This window comes from Bombina bombina, chromosome 3 (assembly GCF_027579735.1).
Source record: "Bombina bombina isolate aBomBom1 chromosome 3, aBomBom1.pri, whole genome shotgun sequence".
Taxonomy (NCBI): domain Eukaryota; kingdom Metazoa; phylum Chordata; class Amphibia; order Anura; family Bombinatoridae; genus Bombina; species Bombina bombina.
Genome location: NC_069501.1, coordinates 495,128,097 through 495,143,936, shown reverse-complemented (window position 1 = coordinate 495,143,936; position 15,840 = coordinate 495,128,097). Strand labels below are relative to the sequence as shown.

The 15,840-nt window shown below is 41.6% G+C and overlaps 1 protein-coding gene across 1 annotated transcript in view; it reads left to right on the top strand.

Moving 5' to 3' along the window:
- HMGA1 (high mobility group AT-hook 1) overlaps positions 1 to 15,373 on the top strand; it is a 93,342-nt gene extending 77,969 nt beyond the window's left edge. The window contains exons 5-6 of the mRNA XM_053704731.1: positions 9,117 to 9,170; positions 14,951 to 15,373. Coding sequence (XP_053560706.1) covers positions 9,117 to 9,170; positions 14,951 to 15,004 — 108 coding nt within the window. The 3' untranslated portion in view covers positions 15,005 to 15,373. The remainder of the gene's footprint in view (positions 1 to 9,116; positions 9,171 to 14,950) is intronic.
- Positions 15,374 to 15,840: the final 467 nt, after the last annotated feature.

Below are 15,840 nucleotides of genomic sequence, written 5' to 3'. Positions count from 1 at the left end.
ACAGGACCATTTAGTGTAGAGGGACATTTAATAAAGCTGCACTCCTGTGAAGGAGCATTCCCCCTGGTGCCATCTATTTAAAAACCCAAGAAACCAATGATTTGACTATCAATGATAGTGCAATACTTTCAATTTGAATATTCAAAGGCTTCACAAAGACTGATCTTATGGGGAAACAAAGGCCATAAACTTGTAAGTGAGGGTGTCGGCTAATATCGGGTCATGTGAGCAGTGCCCCCCCAAGCTCAGCTCTTTATTAAATCACCATTTTGTGCCCCTTTACCCAAATCTGCCTCCGCACTTCCTAATAAGCCCAGGATCTCTGCTCCCAAAGCCACTGGGGACCCAGAAAAGCTGAATTCTGTTAGATTTGGGGAGTTTTGGGGGTGCCTGGGGCTTGTGTTAGTGACTTTTTGGGGAGATTTGGCTAGATGCTGTGCTGCCTTTTACATACACTTCTATATACACAACATCAAGCAGAGGCGTGAATGGGAAGAATTAGCATTGAGAGCTCTCGTGTTATATGAGAGGGGACCTTGGGATCTGTATATATTGGGAGAACTAAATAAATGTTGTGAGCATCACACTGGAGAGAGTATTGTAAAATGTGCATTAAATAGTGACATAGCAGTGCTAAATGTGGTGAGCATCACACTGGAGAGTATTGTGCAGCAGATGGTGACATAGCAGTGCTAAATACATGTGTGTTGGGAGGGGGGGCTGTGTTTGGGTTATCTGTGTGGATGTATGTGTATATAAGTGTCTGTGTGATACAGTGCATTGCCCCATTTCTTTTGTAATTTTTTTTTTTTTGTTCTGGGTAGAGGCCCGCACTGTAATTCTGCCTAGGGACCTGCACTTGCTGAGGCGGTCCTAGCATCTCTGATCTTGTTATCATAAGAAAACACATAAAAATAAGGCCCAGTTCAACTCAACTGTTCCTAATTGTCAGCATAATTCTTCATTATATACATAAACCGTTGTTCAAATAGTACAAATGGTACATTGCAATATATACAATGTTATAGTGCTCCACTTTAGTGGATTTATATTTTCTTTTACAAGATACGATAAGTCCACGGATTTCATCCTTGTGGGATATCGCCTCCTGGTCAACAGGAGGAGGGAAAGAGCACCACAGCAGAGCTGTATATATATAGCTCCTCCCTTCCCTCCCACCCTAGTCATTCTTTGCCTGTGTTAGTGATAGGAAGAGGCAAAGTGAGGTGTTAGTTATAGATTCTTCAATCAAGAGTTTATTTTTAGAGTAGTGCCAGTGAGTGCTACTTTGTTCTGGGGTGTAGCCTAGACCAGATCAGTCTCTACAGTAGGGCCATTGGTGGCTTTAAAGCAATAGAAACTGGTGGGACATAATTCTCACTGCGCCTCCTATACATGTTGCTGCCCTAATCCAGATAGCCTAAGGACTTTTAACTCAGGCTTATCTTATTCCACAGGGCTATGGGAGGGAGAGGACCTCTGAAAACCTGCTGGACTGCCATGCTGTCGCACAGCATTCAAGGTAAGTGCTAACTTTTTTTACTCTGTCCTGAATCCTCTGTGCTTCAGACCCAGAGAAAGTATAGCACTTTAATGGGAGACAGATCTCCTATTTACAGTTATGGGAGGATTTTCTTACAGCTTGTTTGCAGAGGCACTGGGGCTTAGAGTGGCTTGAGGTTTTTTTAATCAGAGTGGATACCTTTGGATAATGCCCTTTAGCAGTGAGGGCTAAACCGTTTAGGATGTTAATTTTGTATTTGTATCAACTGGCTCACTTCAGTTGTATATGCCGTTTGTTAGCCCTCAGGTTCAGTGTATCATCTCCCGGCAGTCTATCTTTAATATAGTAATGGCGACCGGGAGAGCAGGTATATTATGCCCACAAACCTTAGCTGGTTGATGGTCATCTAGTTCTGATTCCCATCACGCAACATATGTTGGCTGGTTTCTGGCCTGGTGTAAAATGAGTAACTTGTAAGAGAGGGTACCCATATGAGGGAGGCATATAGCACATCGATTCAAATGGCATTAGTGTTCTGGAAAGGTTTGTCTGGATGTGTCAAAAGGTAATGGGAAAGTTGGTGATGTAGAAGCCAGCTGTTAGGGGGGACCTAAGATAGTTGAGACTTCTTGTTTAGTTTTGAGTTTACCATTTTGTAGTAAGACATAAGGTTTGGATTGGTGTATTTGTTTGCTCTGAGCGATTGGTTTGAGCTGTAGAGGGGATTTGGGATTATTTAGGAGAGGTATCAAGGGAGATTGTAAAGTAGAAATTGATTTGTGACTTTAGGATCTTGTCCCAAATTGTAAATGTTTCCTGGACTGAGGAGCCTAGGGGATTTTGCACGTTCACGTACTTCTAATGCCCAACATTGTCCTAGTTCACCTTTACAGAACACTGACTCTAAGGTCAACCATTCCTAAAGGAAGTTTTTGGCGAATTCAGAGGTTCCAGAGGCTAAATTGCCTGAACCTTTAATTTCTAAATTGGATAGTTTGAGGACAGGGTGTTACCTTATCCTTCCCTGCTCCTGTTAGATGGGAACATTGTTAAAGGGGGGGGTATCCAATCTTGTCCCATTCATTCTTAAATTGTCCCCGGTCCTGGACTCTATGGCGTTGAGGTTCAGTTATCTTCACCCTTGCTAAACTTACTACTATCCCGCTTGAGGATAGTTCTTTGTTTGAAGAGCCCATGGATAAAAGATGGAAACTCTGTTAAGGATGTTTCAACATACAGGATATTTGTTTCAACCGGCGGCGGCTGTTGCCACGGTTACTGGAGAAACTACCTTCTGGTGTTCCTCCTTATAGGATTTGATCGGGGTGGAGGATCCCCTCGACGTTACTCAGAAAGAGTTACGGCCTTGAGGTTTGTTGATTTATCTGTGCTGCTATTAGGCAGTTTATTCGCTTTAATGCTTTAGCTTTTTCTGTTCAAGCCTGTTGGGCTCTGGCTGAAGTCATGGTCTGCGTATATGACTTCTAAGTCTAGACTTCTTCCTCCCTTTAAGGGAATGATTTTGTCTGGACCTGGACTCTATTATCTCCACAGTCACAGGGGGCAAGAGTATATGACCTAATCTCGGGTGATTTTGTTCTGGTAAAGCCCATGTCAGCAGTCCTCCGCTAAGCCAGAGCAAACCAAGAGCTCTTGGAAGCTGGCTCAGTCCTGGAATAAAGCAGAGCAAGAAGCCTGACGAGTTTACGTCAGCATGTATGGGCGGTCCCTGGTCCTCTTCTGGTTCGTGTAGGGGGCAGTATGTCTCTTGGTTCAGGGACGTGCAGGATCCATGGGTCCTGGAGGTCAAAAGCTCAGGGTTACAAGATGGGTTTTAAGTCTCAGCCACCCAAGGGCAGATTCCTCCTGTCTTCCTGACAAAGGATGGAAGCCTTTCTGGGGTGTATACGGGATCTGTCCTCTAGGAGTTATTGTCCTGGTGCCTATCGCAGTGAGGTTTGGGATACTATTCAAACTTTTTCGTGGTCCCTAAGGAGGGAACTTTCTGTCAGATTCTGGACCTAAGGTGCTTAAGCAGGTTTTTAAATGTCCCCTCGTTTAAGATGGAGACGAGGTCCATTCTTCCCCTCGTTTAAGAGGGGTAGTTCATGACCATGATAGATCTGAAGGATGCTCCCTTTGTGTACCAATCCTCATGGACCACTTACAGTTCCCAAGGTTTGCATTCCTGGACCAGCACTTCCAGTTTATTGCCTTTCCGTTTGGTCTAGCTAAAAATTTTTTTCGAAGAATGGACCATTCAGAATATCCCCAGTCTTCTTCGATCCCATGGATGGCAGAAAATCTAGAGTTCTCTTGTATCAAGTACCAGGGTAGAATTCTCGGGTACTATAATAGTCTCCATAGACATGAGAATATTTCAGACCAGACCAGAGACGTTGCAAGCTAGCTTCAAAATGTCTTGCCCTCCAGATCTCCTTAAAGGGCCATTATACACTTTTTCTTTGCATAAAGGTTTTGTAGATCTATTTATAAAGCCCATAAATTTTTTTATTTTGTTTTTAAATGTATAATTTTACTTATTTTTAATTAACTGTTCAGATTTTCAGACTCCTAACCAAGCCCCAAAGTTTTATTTGAATACAGTCAGCTACCTTCTCCAGCTTGTTCCCGTTTGTGTAAATGGTCTTTTCATATGCAAGAGGGGGAGGGGGTGTCATATCACACTTGCAGTGGAATTTCCAGCTACCTTTTCAACAGAGCTTCTATGTAAGTTTTTAAATAGTTTTATACTGGATTGTTATATCAGTATCTGCGCATCTCTAATTGTGACTAAGGGGGGAAGTCTTATTTTACACTTGCAGTGGGCTTTTCAATTACCTTTTCAACAGAGCTAAACTGAAAGCGAAGTAAGTTTTTAAACCATTTTATACTGGATTTTTATATCCGTATCTGCGCATCTTTAATTGTGACTACAGTTGCGAGTCTGTCAGGAGTCTGTCAGGATGGGGAGCCTTTTGGGGTGCCAGGAAGAAACAGGGCATCTGGTCTCGGGAGGTAAAGCTCCTTCCTGTTCTCATTTTGGATCTTCAGGCAATATACAATGCTCTGAAGGCTTCGCCTCTGGGATGAACCCAGCAATCGGGCAATATATCCTTGGTGGCTTACAACTATCGGGGGGGGGGCGGGGGGGGGACAAGAAGCTCCCTAGTTTTGAGGGACGGATCTCAGATTCTGTTAGCGATCCACATTCCGGGTGTGGACAACTGGGAAGCAGATTCCTCGGCAGACAAACCTTTCATCCGGGAGAATGGTCTCTCAATCCAGTGTGTTTGCAGAGATTTGCAAGAGTAAGATCTTCTATCTTAGTAGCTTGGTATTGCGACGTTATGAGTCGAGGTACAGGGATCCTCAGGCAGAGCTAACGGATGCATTAGAAGTGCCTTGGAGGTTCAATCGAATTTATCTTTTCAGACTGTTACCACTACTTCCTAGTGTAGTGGCTCGAGTCAAGCAGGCATCAGTGATACTGACTGCTCAGTCTTGGCTGCAAAGGATATGGTTCGTGGGAATCTAATCTCCTCTGTGGTTACCTTGTCGCAGGGATCTGCTGACCAAGGTCTTTGTTCATTAATGTCTAGATTGTCTGTCTGAGGCTGACTGTAAAGATTGAATGCTTGCTTAGTCCTAGCCAAAAGGGTTTTCTGAGTTATTTTGTACTCATTCAAGCTCATAAACTGGTTGCTCGTCGCATCTATCATAAGGTGCAGAGGACCTACTTATTTTCTCCTGGATGCACTGGAGAATGGCTTTTCTGCAAGTCCCCTGAAAGTTTTCGGCCCCATCTGTTACTACACAAGAGGTTTGCAGTGCTTCCAGATGTGCAGCCATTTGTTAGATCTAAACACAGGTCTTATCCCAGCAGAGCCCTAAGGCTCCTTGGAGTTTAAATAAAGAGAAACGTTCAACCTGGGAACCAACAATAACATAATAGCTTGTTCAATGGCTAGTTACCACCCAAGAAGCAGCCTCTTTTTGCTCAATATGTGTATTTCACAGAGAAGAACATTCCTGAAGCATATCAGTCTGATCCTGACTTCACAGTATAGTCCAGCCCCAAAATACTAGGCAATCCCTCTCTGAACGAGAGAAACTACAAAACCCCAGATGTACTTTTCGGCCTATTGTGGGCCTCGTTAGTGAGGTGCATCCATATCCCTCTAGGCACACTGAGCAGTGGGTCCGTCTGGATTCCCGCATCACACTTAGGGACACTAACCCAAGTGTCATAATTTGCATAAATAAAGAGAAGCGCTCAACCTGTTTCTCTCGTTCAGAGAGGGATTGCCTGGTATTTCAGTACTGGACTGATATGCTACAGGAAAGTTCTTCTCTGTGAAAGGCTCCTTCTGGGGTGGTGACTGGCCATGGAACAAGCTATTATGCTATTCGTTACTCGGTTGAGCACTTCTCTTTATTTGTCCTCAGTTTACCTTAAGGCTTTGCAACAGGCTCCGTTGGAGCCTATGCATGTAGTAGACATTAAATTGTCTTGGAAGGTTCCTTTTCTACTTACTATTGCTTCTGCGCGCAGAGTATTTGTGATTGCTGCCTTGCAATGTGTCCCTCCTTATCTGGCTTTACATGCCAATAAGGCTGTTCTATGAACCAAGTTAGGGTTTCTTCCTAAGATTGTCAATTCGCAACATCAATCAAGAGATTGTGGTTCCTTATGTCCTAATCCTTTTTCATTGAAGGAATGTTTGTTTCTGGATGTGGTTTGTGCCTTGAAGTTCTATCTTTGAGCCACGAAGGAATTTAGACAAACCTCTTTGTTGTTTTCTGGGTAGGGTAGGGGTCAGAGGGCCTCTTCAACTTATCTTTTTTTTTTCTGAGGAGTGTCATCCGTTTAGCATAGAAACGGCGGGACATAAGCCTCCTCTGAAGATTACGGCTCATTCTATGAGCAGTGGTTTCCTCTTGGGCCTTCAAAAATAAGGCCTGGATCACATTTGTAAGGCAGCTATCTGGTTCTCCTTACATACTTTTTCCCAAATTTTACAAGTTTGATGTTTTTGCTTCTGTTGAAGCAGCCTTCGAGAGAAGTTTTGAGACACTGGTGCCCTCAGATTAGGGTCTGCCTCCCACCCTTTAGCATTCTCTGTACGCTAAAGCTTGGGTAGGTTTCCCACAAGTAAGGAATGTAGCTGTGGATTTCCCATATTAAGATGGAAAACATTAAATTATGCTTATCTGATTTCATTTCTATCTGTATGGGAAGAGTCCACAGCTCCTGCCCGTGTTCACTGATGGACGGCCTTAAATTTGATATTTGTTCTTCTGGCACCTTTCACCCTGATATTTCTCCTACTGTTCCTTGTTCCCTCGACAGAATGACTGGGGTTATGGGGGGGAGGTATTTAAGCCTTTGGCTGGGGAGTCTTTGCTGCCTCCTGGTGGCCAGGTTCAGTATTTCCCACAAGTAAGGAATGCAGCTGTGGACTCTTTCCATGGAAATTAAATTCAGGTAAGCATAATTTTTTTTTTTTTGGTGCAATGTGTTATCCGATCTTATTGTAGAGGAGATCCAAGATAGGATCAAAGCTCTTAAGTTGGCCAATACTTTTATCTGATGCCAATATGCAGATAATTAGTCTGGGAGCTAAGATGTCTAGCTTCACTGTTCTAGCTTGCAGGGCTCTGGTTTAAAATCTTGGTCGGCTGATGTCTAAGGCCAAGCTTTTGGCTTTCCCTTACAAGGGAGACTTTTTTTTTTTTTTTTTTTTTGACCTGGTCTAGCAGATAATTTCAGATATTACAGGTGGAAAGATCTTTCCTACCTCCAGGACAAGAACTGACCTAGAACTGCCCCCGATTCCTGTAGGGGGCAGGCTTTCTTTTCCATCAAGCCTGGATACGTGATGTCCCAGAACCTTGGGCGGTGGACATAGTATCTCAGGGTTACAGAATGGGATTAAAGTCTTGCCCTTCAAGGGGCAGATTTCTCCTGTCAAGACTATCCTCAAACCAGATAAAGAAGGAAACCTTCTTAAACTGTAAAAGAGCTATACTCTCTGGGAGTTATTGTTCCTTTTCCTCTAGCAGAACAGGGTCTAGGATTCTACTCACAATCATTTGTAGTTCCCAAAAAGGAGGGAACTTTTCAGCTCATTTTTAGACCAAGTGTGTAAACAAATTCCTCAGGGTTCGGTCCTTTAAGATGGAAACTATTCGTTCTATTCTTCCTTTAGCCCCTTAATGACCACAATGTACCCTGTATGTCACTGGTCATTAAGGTTTTTTTTCAGGACATAATAGCACAAGTCTAGAAAGAACACGCTATTAATGCACTCCCTCCAGCAGGCTTTGTGGAATAGAGCAGTCTCAACACTGGTGGCAAGACCACACTATAAAACAATCAAGTCCGAAAAAAGGCCAGTGACATACAGGGTACGTCGCTGGTCCTTAAGGGGTTAATACAGGAAGGTCAGTTTATGACAACCATAGACCTAAAGGATGCATACCTTCACATTCTTATACACGGAACACCGTCAGTATCTGAGGTTTGTCTTTCTGGACAACACTTCCAATTTGTTGCACTTCTATTTGGTATGGCCTTGGGTCCCAGAATATTCAAAGGTTCTGGGGGAGCTATTGGCTGTGATCAGATCCCAGGGTATTGCTGTAGCGTCTTATCTAGAGGACATCTAGGTTCAGGAGTCATCTCATACAGAGATGCTGTTGTCTTTTCTACGTTCCCATGGGTGAAAGGTGAATTTGGGGGAAAAAGTTTGTTCATCTACTAAAGTGGGTTTCCTAGGTACTATAATAGATACCCTGTCTATGAAGATTTTTCTGACAGATGTCAGAAAAGACAAGATTCTTGCCTTTCTCTCCAGTTTGTCTTAAGCTCATCTGTGGCCCAATGCATGGAGGTGATTGGACTGATGGTGGCATTTCTCCCCCCTTGCTTTAGTTTTTTTTTTTCCCCTGCCACTCTTGCTTGGCTATAACTAAGGCTAGTTTGAAATCTTTGCCTTCTAGTGGCCAGGAGGAATAATTCCCAGGAGTAATGGATTGTGGGCTCTTGCCACTATGAAAGAAAGGTAAGCATACATTTCTTGCTTTTTAAAAAAAATGCTTTCTAGGCCAATGTTTATCTTCAGTCCCTAGTGCAGACATATTTTATTATCTGAACATATGCACAGGTGAAATCGGTTGACTGGTGAGGGCAGGTTAGCAGTCATGGCTACTGATCTGAATTCACATGTGCTAGTTCATAAATAATAAATCTGGCCCATTGCTTTGTAGCATAAATGGGGGAACAATTTATCATGAACATAGAGCACCTTTATATTTCAGTACTGTTCAATGCAGTGCTCGGAAGGGTTAGCGCCAAAATGGTGGCAAGTGGTGCACAAATATTTTCCAAATTCTCAATCTGGCTGTTAAATGACAGAACATATTTCTGTGGCAGACAAATCTGATTTTTACAAAGCCCAATTCTAGACAATACAGTTGCACAGATGTGAAAGTGCAAGCTGAGTATGGGATGTCCATGTTTTTCATGTACTGTATCTGCTAGTACAATTGAGCGTAACTTTTGTGTGTTCTGAGTTGTGATCCAAATGTCTATTTCTTTTGTCTTCAGAAACCTGAAGGAACAACTGGAGGAAGTAGTCGGGGACGAGCTTCAAAAAAACAGGTAAGGTTTTTAGAACAGAACCAATTTGTCTCTTGCAAACATGTTAAATTTTTTTTATATTTTTCTAAAATTTGCACCCAGACTTGTATGGGATTAACTGCTTTGACACATACCTCAATGTAATGTGAAGCTTTCTTAGACCATCTTGTGAAAATCTAGTTTCCTTAGGACCCACTAAGCTAGGATAATCACGTGTGCTTAAAGTCAGTCCTACAAGGAGGCCAAACACCCATCACAATGGCTTTAAACCATCCCACTTTCACATGATTCCTTAGCCAATTTTTGGCCTCGAGGAAGGAGTAATGGTTAAACTTGAAGTGCTGATCTACACCAATTAAAAGGGGAAGAAAAGCAGAAGGGCAAGACCCATTATCCCCCTCAGAGCTGGGCATAGGACAGTTACAGGAGGTACAACTGGCTGTGTAGATCCCCTTCTGGTAGTTTCTTTAGCCTGCCTTGAGTGTTGCTGGGATTTATCCTACAGCTTCCTCTGTCCTTGTCTGTATGCCTACTCCAGATCCTGTTAGTACATACTTCTACTGGAAGCTGGTCTATTGCAGCTTGTTAAAAGTGCTGACAAGTAGGTACTTGCATAGCCCACTGGCTACTAGTATGAACAAACATGATTCATAGTTTTGGGACCTAGTTGCATACAACAGAACACCATAGTTTTTTGGGTTTTTTTTGTAGTTTTGGGCACTTTAACACATTTACAGTAAAACTGAAGTACTATACGGTGTAGGTTTTAGCACATAACCGCTCTGGTTCATTCTAAGCAGGCTCTCCTATCAGGAATATTTCTGAAGCTGGAAAGCTCCTTTTCAGAAGTTTCTGAACTTCCTTCTGTGCAGACCTCGGGTTAACTTTTTCCCACCAATCTGCTCTATCTCCTTTCCCTCACAAATGGCCATTTTTAATTACACTAATTTCTCCTTAGTGGTGTAAGCACCCTTAAAGGGACAGTATACTATAAAATTGTTTTCTGTCTAACACGGTGAGTCCATGGATCGTCTTAATTACTGTTGGGTATATCATGTCTGACCAGCAGGAAGAGGCAAAGCTGTTAAATACCACTACCCCTACCCACAATCCCCAGTCATTCTCTTTGCTTGTATCAGTTGCAAGGAGGGGTAAAAATAGTTGTCTGATAATTAAATCAAGAGTTTATTTTTTAAGCAGTGAGCAAGTTTGCGCTGGTTTTTTTTGGGTTTTAGCCGTAGTCATGTCAGTCTCTTCAGTAGAGCAATTGGTGGCTTTTAAGCATTTGGGAACTTGTGGGGTATAATCCCCACTGGGCCTCCCAAGTAATTTCATGCCCTTGGTTGAAAGTTTGAGTAAGTTTACTCAGCCTTTTCTTTTTTCCACAGGTCCATGTGAGGTAGGAAGTCCCACATACCAAGTGATCTGTCCTGCTGCAGGACAGATTTTTGAGTTAAGTGCCTATTCCTTTCCCTGTTTTGATATGGGAGAATTTGGCACTTTGACAGTTAAAGGGACATTAAACTCATACACTTTCTTTCATGATTCAGATAGAGGATGCAATTTTAAACATTCCAATTTACTTCTATTTAATTTGCTTCATTCTTTAGATATCCTTTGCTGAAGAAATAGCAATGCACATGGGTGAGCCAATCACACAAGACATCTCTGCATCAGCCAATCGGCAGCTACCAAGCCTATCTAGATATGCTTTTCAGCAAAGGTTATCAAGAGAATTAAGCAAATTAGATAATAGAAATTAGAAAGAGCATGCAATTTTAAACGTTCCAAACCATGAAAGAAAAAATATGGGTTTTATGTCCCTTTAATTCTGTCTAAATATACAATCCGCCTTCTAGGTTAACTGTTTATTGTATGGCAGTTTTGCAGGCACTGGGGATGTTTGGCTGTTTATTAGGTTTTCACTTTTGGTGTACAGTTTGTATTAATGGCTACCGGGAGGTTTGTTAGGCCATGCCCACAATGGGCAGGCTTAGCTGAGATAGGAAGGACGTTTTTGGCACCATTTTAGCAGTTTCCTGTTCCTGGATGTGCAGCTATGTTGCATAGCTCCTCAGAAGTGGTTCTGCGTTTTTTCTCTGGTGCGGCTGTATGGGGGTCCGGATCATTTTCTGACTTTGGTTCTGGCAGCAAGGAGGTCGGGTTTAGGTCATCATGTCTTGTTCTCACTCCCTGTTCATTCCGTGTACTCTGGCTTGGGTATTGGTTCCCACTAGTAATTGGCATGACATTGTGGACTCTCCATAGGAAATAAAACAAAATGTATGCTTACTTGATTAATTTCTTTCCGGACATGGAGAGTTCATGACCCCGCCCTCTTTTGCATTATACTTTGGTGGTTTATTTTTTTTACATTTATTTTTATTCAATATCCAACATTTTAACATATTAAATCATAACACATACAGTATTCCATTGCGCCTCACAGGGCATTGTGTATAGCATGTCAAAGTACCAAAGAAATTATCCACAAACAAAAAAGTTCCAATTTATCCTTGGCACTTTACGAATTTCAAAGCATTCTTAAACTATCTATTCTATAAGACATATTATCACGATAACTAATTTTGTTACAGAACAATAATTAAGAACAAATGAAAAAACAAAACGACATGAGCCTACAACCCATAAAGAATAACTGTTTTTTAGTAAACTTCAGGCACCTTTTTCACCCTTGTTTCTTTTTCCATTTTACTTCGGCTGAATGACTGGGTATTATGGGTAAGAAAAGAAGAAAACACAGGAGTGGCGCTTGCCAATCCTCTGGGATCCGCATTCAGTGTGTTCTGAGCAGCTTCGCTTCAGCATGGGTGACGTATACTCCGTGCTCCTGAACAGCTGATGTGTATAATCCGGAAGTAGGGAGCCCAGCCGATGCGCCTCCGTCCAGGGCGCAGCAGAAATCAATCCAAACGTGAAATCGGCTACAGGGCTACAAACCTACTGCTCCTTGATAGTAGTCATAAAAAAGGGGTCAGAGCGGTTAAATAAAACGTATAATTTATTGTGTGTCACTAAAAAAAAGTGAGCCTAAGCTCTAGACACGGACAGTAGCAGTGAACAAGTGTGGTAGAGCCACACAACATGTCTGCTGTTGCTGCACTGTTACCCCTTTTTGTCCGTGTCTAGAGCTTAGGCTCACTTGTTTTTAGTGACACACAATAAAGTATACGTTTTATTTAACCGCTCTGACCCCTTTTTTATGACTACTATCAAGGAGCAGTAGGTTTGTAGCCCTGTAGCCGATTTCACGTTTGGATTATTATGGGTAAGGGAAGTTACATTTAACAGCTTTGCTGGGGTGCTCTTTGCCGCCTCCTGCTGGCCAGGAGTTAAATATCCCACTAGTAACTGGAATGACGTTGACTTTCTGTCCGGAAAGAAATGTATCAGTTGAGCATAAATTTTTGTTTTTCATGCCTAGGGATCATACAAATTCCTTAGATTTGCTTTTCTATACAGGCATTACCAATGTGTGCTGCACTCATTTGGTCTAACAGCAGCACCAAGAATCTTCTTAGATTCTGAGCCCTTGTCTGTATGTTCCTAAGCTACCTTGATCCCTCAATACAGTTCAGTACCATGGTTTGAAAACTTTTTTCTCCCTAAAAGCTCTCTACCACATGAGTTGACTTTCTGGGCTTAATCATACTTTTGAGCATCTGAGAGTCTCATTGTTGTACTTAAATTGTGGCATCTCTGCTCTTCAAACTAATTTCTACACTGCTTAAATGCATGAAAGTAGTTGATCTCATGGTAGCAGCTTCAGGTGTTGTACCTTTTGCCAGATTCCACTTATGTTCTTTGCAGCTTCAATAGTGGAATGGAGATTACAACAATCTGAGAAGAGCTCTTTAGACATGACATCTAGCTTGTTGGCAGAATCACCATTGATTGAGCAAGTCTGCTTCTCATTCATCAGTACCTTCACTCCAGCAAAAGGTCCTTAAATTAAAGACAATTCAACCAGATTGTAAATAGTTGGGGAAGGCCAGACAGACCTCATGAGCTCTCACTTGTGTGCACAATACTGGCATAGCTTGTAATTCAAGTGCTCTGGTCCTCAGCAGCAGCCTGTTATGAGTCTTGATAGATGAGTGAACACTCATAACATTCTCCATTCACCTGTGTTTAAAGTCACACGTCAATGGGGAAGCTTGGTTCCTCCTGGTCGAAGGCCAAAAAGCCTGCCACTCCAAATCTGCCTGGTTTAGGGGTCACACGTTTCTGCAAAGTTCTGAGGGGGCAGATTAAAATATTATGCTGCACCCCTGGGAAATAAGCTCAGTCTCGCCCTCAAGGATTACTGTCTCATGGTTCTAAAGATCACTAGCGCTAGAAGCTATGGACATGATTACTTCACTCGCTTAAGAACAGTGTTTCCTAAACGAGTCCTCAGGACACTTAAGATATAATGAATATCTAGCCTGTTATAAAGAGCACAGGTGAAAATCAGCTGATGGGTGAGCTGATTATATAATGAATATCTGGCCTGTTAAGGGACAGTCTAGTCAAAAACAAACTTTCATAATTCAGATACTTTTATAAATTTTGCTTTGTTCTCTTGATATTGGTTGAAAGCTAAACATAGGTAGGCTCTTAGCCCTTAAAGGCCACCTCTCATCCGAATGCTTTTTAAAAATTTTCAGTGTTGGTTCATGTGTGCCATATAGATAACATTGTGCTCATGCCGTGGAGTCAGCACTGATTGGCTAAAATCCAAGTCGTTCAGAACTGAAAATAAGGGGGCAGTCTGCAGAGGCTTAGATAAAATATAATCAGAGGTAAAAAGTGTATTAATATAACTTGGTTTTGCAAAACTCTGGAATTGGTTAATAAAGGGGATTTTTTTATGCAATAAAAATTCTGGTGTAGGCTCTAACTTTAAGGGACCTTTGGACTGGGTTTGGGAAACACTGCTTTAGAAGAACAGAATCAAGGTTTTTATTCCAAACTTTTCATATCTCCAAATAAAGGGACTTTCAGGCCTGTTTTCAGTCTCAAAACAGGCATTTGTTTCTGGTGCTTCCCTTTTTGTCTGGCAACAGCACTCAGTGTAGTCCTTGGTCAGGATGGCTTATCAAAACCAGGTTAAGGTTCCATGAAGTAGCTAGTCTTTAGTTCTTCAGGCTCAACTTTTTGATCCTATGCATGTTGATATTCAAATGTTATCTTGGAAGGTTTTTCCCTTTATTTCCTCGGCCAGGAGTTTCTAAACTTTCTGTCCTATCCTGTGCTTTCTGGGTTTTTTGTTTTTTAATCCGGAGAAGACTGCATGGAGAACACTTTCCTTTCTAAAGCAGTATCTTTGGATAAGCTAAATCATATTTTGACAAGTTTGCCTAGTCTGAAGCTGCTTTTGGCAGCAAATATCTGCAGGCCACTGACTGTTTAGTACCCTATTTCATGGTGGACATGGGAACTTCACTGCTTAGATATGGGACCCCACAAGTGGTGGCATGTAGGCTCACCATCTTATGATAGAATTTGATTACCTGATTTTTTTTGATTTTTTTTTTTCATAATGGTAAAAGTCCAGTTGACAGCAGTACTGGTTTGCACTTCACATACCCTGTTCTTTCCTGGCCATGTGTGGCTGAGGGATTATGGGAAAGTGGGAGGCATTTAAAGCTTCTTCTTTTTTTTGCCACCTCCTAGTGTAAGATTATTCCTGCATGTGATGGCCGTGGACTAACAGTTTTTGCTTAACTGATAAATTAATATTTCATGACATTTATAAATTTGTAGATGCATAATACCAATTTTTTTTATTTCCCTAGGAAGAGGAGGAAGAGGAAGAAGCAGGTTCTCAAGATTCTTCAGAAGAACAGTGACCACTGCACCCCTGTGCCTCTACACATTTTGTGACTAGTCTCAATACTTCCTTCAATTAGCTTCTTTTTGGAGGGAGCAGAGGCCAGAGCAATGGTAGCTGCTGTTTTAGTGGGGGGAGGGGCTCAGTTAAATAGTTATAGTGAAATGGCTGGTTATAATTGCAGTTCATCCTGACTGCCTATTGGTCACTGGTAAAACAAATCAACCCACTATATCCTTTGACAAAAGTTAAATGATTTTTCAAGTCCTGGTGTACTGTTTACTTGGACCAGAATTGTCTTAGAACAAATTGGTTTGCGCAACAATTTTTGTTTTTGTGTATTCACTTATTTCTATTTACAATAAACAGTTTTCTTGTAGTCATGTAATTATTGTATAGTACTTTTCTGAACTGAAATTTCTTCAAAATGGAATAAAGAACAAAAGTGAGTCCTGAAATAATGCATCTCTTTACAGTTGCCTCCATACAAGTTAATAGCTACATGTTACAACAATTTTTTAATAGAAGTCTAAGTAGATATTCCAGTTTTTTAATAGAAGTCTAAGTAGATATTCCAGTTTCTGAAGTATGATCTGTAAAATCACTAAGATTATGCATAACTGTGTAGGAATTGTGGAAGTTGGTTAAAGTAAGATAAAGGGCATCCTTTAACAGCTATTTGATTCATGATAGACCCATCGTACTTCAGTAGTCCAAACTTTAATAGGGCATTACTGTTGCAGAGCAAAAGCAGTTAACCAATTAACTTTGGATGTGCTCTGTCTTTAACACTATAAAATGGAGAACTAAAGCATAATCCAATCACCCTTGGGGCACATACCTGAATTTGTTAAA